The sequence below is a fragment of the Hesperophylax consimilis genome, chromosome 19 (genome assembly GCF_061612785.1).
Source record: "Hesperophylax consimilis isolate HC1 chromosome 19, BYU_Hcon_1.0, whole genome shotgun sequence".
Classification (NCBI taxonomy): domain Eukaryota; kingdom Metazoa; phylum Arthropoda; class Insecta; order Trichoptera; family Limnephilidae; genus Hesperophylax; species Hesperophylax consimilis.
This window is the reverse complement of record NC_142854.1, coordinates 18,932,284-18,940,275: the sequence shown is the minus strand read 5'-3', so window position 1 is coordinate 18,940,275 and position 7,992 is coordinate 18,932,284. Positions and strand designations below refer to the sequence as shown.

The following is a 7,992-nucleotide window of genomic DNA, read 5'->3' as shown; positions in this document are numbered from 1 at the left end:
ACTTTTTAACATTTTTCATAAATTTTTGATGCATTGTGCAAAAAGTAACCAGTTCTAACGGTTCCAGTGACAGCTAAGGAGCCGGCTCCATCTCTATAAATGGATATGTCAGATTTGACAATATTTGGCGTCTCCCATAAATAAACCACTCGCACGTCTTCAGTCTCCTCTGCTTCCTTCTCGTCAGTAATTCTTGCTCCATTTTTCTACAGTAATATCGTTTGGAAAATACAATTATTGTGTTCAATTTAAATCACTTGAGATTATTTTAATGACCAACGACATTTTTAAAAATTAGTTCTACTTTTTTGCTGACGTTTCTTCAACGCCTTGGAGTTGACCGCCGCACTTCGCCTTGTATGTAAGTAGGTTCTTTTTAAATTAACTAAGTAACACAAACTCGCGAATTGGCTCTCGTTAATTGTAAGAATGAGTTTGTTCATTGTTGATTATCTGCCACTGTTACACATTACTTCCAAGCGATTACTAAGTTCGGCAAATATACATAAAATAGGGACACGGATAATACGCAATTTTAATACAAAATCCACTGTGTTTCAGTTATATAACAATGAGAAGAAAGTATTTCAGTTTCTGAAAATGGAAATAATGCATTTAGTAGCTGTTTCGTAAAATAACGCATAATTTTACATCTTTCTTCACGCCACGTTTTTACATAATAATCTTTAATTGTTTATTAGGCTAGCTTTTTATTTATGTTTTCATTAAACTCAAACTGACAACATAACAAAATAATTTATGCTCATAGATTCATATTTTAGTTTAAAAAGAGAACAAAAAAGCTAACCTTAAATTTTTGACATGTAAAACAATGGCCGCCAAATTAAAATTGGTTTTAATGATAACGAAATAACTATTAAAATGCATTATTTTCCATTTGTGGAAACTGAAATAGCTACCTCTCGTTATTATCTACGAAGTGTGTTTTTAACAAAATGTGGGTATTTAAGCGAGTCCCTGTTTTCAGTATATTTACCGTTGGATGATAATGTTTTAAAGTACTGAGGAAAATAATTTCACTCTGGGCCTATGACATCTTTGGGATGCAGTGTGGAGGGTTTTTTTAAGGAAAGAAAGGAGAGGAAGATCTCGGAAGAAAAATGTATGAGAGGTGGGTAGGAATCTGGGGGTCAGTGAATCCAGGATGCACTTTTAAACTCATCTCTCCCACTGCGAGGCAAGGCGATGGGTCGAGAGCGTCCTGTTGGAGAGGTAAAAAGGTCTGCCTTAATTCGTCTTTCCAAATCCGGCCCGCCACACCGTACGTGAGCAGACCTATCCGCCGCTAAGACCTACACAATTCTCACTCCCTGAACTCGGGCATCCCTGCTAAGTGACCAATCAGCGAACCACTTGAGGTGACCTATGGCAGATATATTAGCTATCCTATGAATGGTTCCAGGGGTGATGGTACCCATACCCGTCTCTCAAACGGAAAATTTATTGTCTAATATTTTTAATGAAATGCAGTGTTCAAATAGCGAGGTTTTGTTACAGAATTTACTTACTTCGGCAAAGAACATCAACCATCACATAACAGGAGGCTATCACATCAGTGCCATGGATCTTCCCATCCCAGAGAGTCTTTCCATAAAGACCGAACCATGGTCACAGGAAGATGGCTCAGGTGAAATGGCGTATGCGGATAGTGAAATCCACCTCCCGGGTGTAAAGAAGGAATGTTTGCAGTATGCTGAAAGTAAGTTGCATTGCATATCGTAGTGGTGTTTAAGATGGACGCAGACAGAACAGCGGCTTGTTTTATACTTCGCTCTTTTCGTCCAATCTTCTGATTTTACCTTTCGAGTAAATTAACTGTTCGTATTTCTAGTAGATGTTGCCTTGTCATATTTTATCATTAAAGTAAATCATCTCACATTCTTTACTCCAAAATTTCTTTTATTCTTCCAAATCATATAAAGTCCAAAAATTCCTTAGTTAAATTCAAAAAGTTAATTGAGATATTTGTATTGACAGACGATTGTCTTAATATTTTTTCATCCTTCTCTTTTCATAAATAATAAGATTTTATATCAGCCTCATTTGCTAAAAATTGAATGTAACCCTATCTGTCTTTATTATCTACTTGTTTTTTCTTAATAATGATTAATAACTAGTTGTGGTTCAAATATTGTTACAATATACTGTCAAATTACAACTCATCAAATACATTTTTTTCTTTCTTTTTGAAATATTTTGTGTATGTATGTAGTTTTACTTTATGTTTGTGATTACTCTATTTTGGCTTCACTCAAATTTGAAATTGTTAACTTCGATACAGGCTTAGTCCTACTGGGGTTAATTTTTATGAGAAAAAACGTGATTTATCTATAGTGAGATGCAAATAAAACATAGGTTTCGTGCTCCAATAAATACGCATTACCAGTAAAAAAAATCATCGTACCAACCCTGATGTATGGGCAATGAGGTATTGAACTAGCTGATGAATAATGAAATTTCACAAAATGCCGTGAAAATTTTTTTCTTTTTTCACTTTTTTCTAGTTCATGTAATAAAAAATAAATAATTTTTGAAGTTGACCCAATTGTTACGGTAGCGGCGCAAAATGTGAATTATTCATTTTGGCTACTTTTAGGATGTTATTAATGGGTTCCAGTATAAAAATTTGAGGCAAACTGCAAAGAATTATATTTCTCTTTCTAAAGTTACAAAACTTAAGTATTTACGTACGATAAAAAAAGATTAAAATACTTTTATAAAATATGGACGCCCGGTCATATGTGATCCTAAAATGCTGGATGGGATTGTTTAATCACTGATTCCGATATACTGTTTGTTTCTATAATTAAAAAATAAAATAAATTCACGTACATTTCTCTTTAGGAGGTAAACATTACCCGCTAAATACATTTCAGATTCAAATCGACATAATAAACCCACCAATTGGGTTTTTATAAGATGGGATTTTGTATTCGCTTAGTTACTGTAAGTAGCTCATCAGCAGGAGCTTCGTTGAATAATATAACAGATTCCAACAATTAATACAAATAATCATATAAATAGCTCCTACCCTTTTCGAATTTTTAATGTAATACTCTCATGTCTTTATATGTATACACTATTGAACTTAAGTTCCTTTTCAATTTATTGAATAAAACACTTATGTTGCTCTGTAAAAATCATTTTTAAATAGTTTATTTTAACAATCGGCTAAGTTTGGTTTGGTTACTTCAACCATGTATAAACTCTGACGCAATATCGCCATCTTGATTTTCGCTCTGTTTTGTTTTCCACGAAAATTCAAAATAAATTAACTTCACATGTATTATCAATGTTTTGTTGTTTTGTTATTCCAGGAAGCTTTAATGTAGAGACTGTACCCATCAAGGCAAAGCCAGGACCTCGAGCAGAAGATGGAGGGGGAATAACTTATACAGAAAAAGACATAGACCTGCCAGATGTTAAAAAGGAATGCATAGAGAACTTTGAAAGTATTACCGAGACTGCAGGTAAAATCGATTTTTGTTTGTCTGAAAGTGTTTTACTAATCTTATCGTTTCATTATAGATACCGACTTATTGAGCTTTTCCCGCCTTCTTTTTACAGGCATGATAACGGCCGTGAAGACGCATCCTGGAGAAAAACTTCATTCATGTTCCCATTGTAACTACTCCTGCTCAGACAAATCACGTTTAACAATCCACTTACGCACCCATACTGGAGAAAAACCATATGCATGTTCCTATTGCAACTACACCTGCACACGCAATTCAGCGTTGACAGTGCACTTGCGCACCCACACTGGAGAAAAACCTTTTGCATGTCCCCATTGTAACTACTCCTGCTCCCAAAAATCACGTTTAAAAGTTCACTTACATACTCATACTGGATTAAAACCTTATTCATGTTCCTACTGCAGCTATTCATGTTCTCTAAAAGGAAATTTAAAAAATCACATTCTTACCCATACTGGAGAAAAACCTCATTCATGTCCCCAATGTAATTACTCCTGCTCAGAAAAATCATCTTTAACAGTGCACTTACGCACTCATAGTGGACTAAAACCTTATTCATGTCCCTATTGTGACTTATCATTCTCTCTCAATGCTACGTTAACAGAGCACTTACGCACTCATACTGGAGAAAAACCATATTCATGTTCCCACTGTAAATACTCCTGCTCACGCAAGTCAAATTTAACTGTGCACTTACGCACCCATACTGGACAAAAACCGTATTCATGTTCCTACTGCAGCTATTCATGTTCTCTACTGGGATCATTAAAAAGTCACATTCTTACCCATACTGGAGAAAAACCTTATTCATGTTCTCATTGCAACTACTCCTTCTCACACAAGTCAGCGTTAACAGTGCACTTACGCACACATACTGGAGAAAAACCTTATACGTGTTGCTACTGCAGCTATTCATGTGCTCAAACTTCATCTTTAAAACGACATATGCTGACCCATCGTGGAGAAAATTTTTAATAATGTTCCTACTTCAGCTATTCTTGTTCTCGAAAGGGAATTATAAAAAGTCACATTCTCACTCATACTTGACATAAAAACCTTATTCATGTATCTTCTCCTGCACACTTAAGTCAGCGTTAACATAGTGCGTGTCTGCTTATAACCCATACTGTACATAAATACATCGTTCCGACTGCAGTTATTCATGTTCAAGAGAGGGACATTCAAAAAGTCAGATTTTTGCCCACACCCGAGAAAAACTTTATTCATTTTTTGACAAAACCTTTTTTCCAACCGATTATCGCTTTGATGATGGCGATATTTATTTTATGTTTCTGTTGTTTGCCTCTGTTGGAACTTGCAGCTTTAATTTTAAGGATAAAGGTGATTGCCTAAGTTAGACTTTAAATTTTTCACAAGGAGACAATTTTGAAATTATTCATAATGTCCCTATTATTTAGCGTCAAGAGCTGGTGAAAGAAGCGGTGAAAAGTTGTTAATGTGATATAAACTTGAAATATAACAAATCAATGATTTCAAGTAACTCACAGATAACTAAATTCTGTTAAAAATCCATAAGGCAAACAAACCTATAGGGCCAGTAGTTTCTTAATGTAATGCCCCATCACACAAAAAATCATTAAGGCGATCGTGTAATATTTTAAATCGAGCCGCTATCAATAACACAACTTACGTAGATGGCGATAAGGCTTAAATTCCCGCTTCACACCATCCACCTGTTTTGATTTATGCAAGAGCCTGGCCAAAAGTGCCTTTTATTTTATTTTGTGGATGTTCAGTCATAAATATTTAAATTTTTTCCGATAATCTTATTAATAACTTAATTTTCCACATTATTCAATAAAACCTTAACCGAAAATGGATTCGTAAGTAGGAGATTTTGAACTTTAAAGCAGTTTTCATAGGCCCATACATTATTTTTTTCTGGGCTTGTAAAAAGACTTCTAAAAAACACTCCATTATTTCAAAGGCCAGAATGTATTCTACTCGCAGTATTTAATTAAAGCATCTGAAACATTTCTAGGCGACCAAATTTTCAAACCAAAAACACATGATTTTAAATTACTACGTAGTGCATCGCCTTAACAGAAAATAATGTAATAGAATTTGTCAATTACTTAAATCGTAACCACGCTATGTTGGTGTCCTAAGATGCGATTCATTTATATCCAAGTATCCCGAATATATGTTAATGGTCGTTTGTTCAAAAATGTTATCTCCGAAATTTCTTTATCGATTGCTTTGAAATTTTGATATAACGTTGCATTTGAATACGGGTGTGTTTTTATATACCTATATTATTCAGATTTCACCTGTGACAGCGCCATCTGTTGGACGTAAAAGCAACACGTGCTATTGTTTTTTTTTCTATCTGCACAGATATTCTGAGTCACAACAGCGCGTGGCGTGGTACAGCTATTTATTAATATTTTGTTAAATTATTGAAATTTATCGAAAGAGCCGTTGTATGATTTAACTTTATTATTCGATGTTATTTTTAAACCGCATATCTTACAGATATAATACCATATATACCTTTGGAACACCAGACCCTTTTTGAGGAAAATCAAAAATGATCTCTAAAGGGTCCAAGCGATTATGATAAAAAAATATATTCCCTTTTTCATGGCATACAGGTTTAAATCGCATAACAAAAAATTCCAATTCGACTGTTTGCGGTCGGGAAAAATTATTTTTCACTGGTTGAAGAATGGTTTTCTGAAGGAGCGATGGGAGTAGTACGAGTCCTTCGAATGCAAATATTTTTGTTAATAATTTAGAAAATTAGTTTTTAAATTGAGGTGCGTTCTAACTTACAAATGCATATTGATTGAAAAGATATGTCGATGACATATTCTGCATTTGGTTAGATACAGAAATACAGTTGAAGAAGTTCTTAGTTTTTAAATATGTAACAATAAGAATTATTGGAACTAAAAAATCAGGAGTTTATGAAATCAATTGTAAGGAATGCAATTCCTTTTAAGTGTGTACAAGTATCAGAAGCTTTGATATAATAGTTAAAGAACATCTCAAAGAGGTCTATATTACAATAATGATTCTGAGTTTGCTGATCATTTATTGAAAAATGTTCATACTTTCGGTAAATATAGGTATAAAAGTAGTTCATGCGGGTTGTAAGACATCCCAGAATAATATTTTTTTAACTTTAGAAAAAAGAAATAAAAATAAGATCAATACAAAAATAATACAAAAACCGTCTTAGAAATATTTTCCCATTTAATCTGTCTTCCCTTTTAATGACATTGTATTACTAAAAATCACTCCCTCTACAACCCCTCTCCAAATGTGATCGATATTTAATTTTTAACTTTTTTAATCCCGACGTGAACATGATTTGCGAAACATGTAGATTGTTTATATAAAAATAAAGTGATGTAAACATAGTTATTTGTCTTTTTAATAAAAAAATCTTATTTGTGTTTTTATATTGAAAAATATAAATATTATATACTGAAATAACCTTTTTCTTGTTCCGAGATCAGTCATTCATGTTAATAAAAATGAAATTTTAAACTATAATAAACAAAATTAATTGTACTTTGGGAGTTCCATCGCTTAATATTTATATAAAATTGTGTCGAATTTTAGGTTTCTATTTCAAATAAAAATAGCTTTTTGTACCTACTCAATTTCGTAGATTGTAAACAAAACAAAACAGTAACATTATGGCTTTCCGATCCGCGCCTCTTCCTACAACTCATTACCTGCATGGTGGGAATATCGGCATTCAACAGACCACAGGCCGGCACACAGTGAAGAGGAACCTTTTTCATGTTCCGACTGCAACTATTTATATTCACGAATAGCTAGTAAAGAAATGTAATATCCTCAGTTAAATTAAAGAAACAACTACGTAGTGCGATTGAATCCAAACCTTTTTAACGTATTAACCTGTATTGCAACTATCCCCCTCTACCACTCTCAATTCGTTTGTTCAAGGCCGGCAATTCTCAGTACCTCCCGACATCCCGGCAGTAGGTAAACAATAAACAGCTCGTTCACATTAGTACAATAATTTGATTTATGAAACCATACGACCTATTTTATTATCAAAATGACGATTCGAATACGACTACGTAATATATTTGGGTATTGAACGAAACCCGAACAAGCTAGAAGTCATTTAAAATGTAATGAAATGCATTATAATGCAAATATAAAAAGAAATTTGTTTTTGCAAAAGTTTACTTAATTCGCAGGCTAGTAGTCAAACAGCATTTTCTAGAACAACAAAAACATGCCAATAATTCGAGGACTTAAAGTCAAACGTTGTCAACACAAAGACACTATTGGGAAGAAAAGTTTTAACATCAAAATAACTAATAAATTGTATCTATTAACTCCCTCCTGTATATTGTAAGTTCCTCTCGTCCTACAATGAGTTTTGCAAGAAATAAAAATTAAAAAAAAGAAACAGAAAAGGAGATTCTTAAAAGAAATTTCCTGGTAAAAACGGATACAAAGCAATCTTTGCAGAACCTATATAATTGTA

At 33.4% G+C, this 7,992-nt stretch overlaps 1 protein-coding gene across 1 annotated transcript; it reads left to right on the top strand.

Moving 5' to 3' along the window:
- The first annotated feature begins 242 nt into the window (after positions 1–242).
- Positions 243–6,817, top strand: LOC149414946 (uncharacterized). The gene is made up of 4 exons (XM_089643098.1): positions 243–361; positions 1,519–1,720; positions 3,339–3,491; positions 3,589–6,817. The coding sequence occupies exons 2-4, from the start codon at positions 1,582–1,584 to the stop codon at positions 4,470–4,472; spliced, it is 1,176 nt and encodes a 391-aa protein (XP_089499224.1). The 5' UTR covers positions 243–361; positions 1,519–1,581; the 3' UTR covers positions 4,473–6,817.
- Positions 6,818–7,992: the final 1,175 nt, after the last annotated feature.

Bases quoted from the DNA above. Each gene is read 5' to 3' on its own strand.
- LOC149414946 (XM_089643098.1), top strand. From the start codon at position 1,582: ATGGATCTTCCCATCCCAGAGAGTCTTTCCATAAAGACCGAACCATGG. The intron at 1,721-3,338 runs GTAAGTTGCATT...TTGTTATTCCAG, and splicing joins ATGTTTGCAGTATGCTGAAA to GAAGCTTTAATGTAGAGACT. The intron at 3,492-3,588 runs GTAAAATCGATT...TTCTTTTTACAG, and splicing joins AAGTATTACCGAGACTGCAG to GCATGATAACGGCCGTGAAG.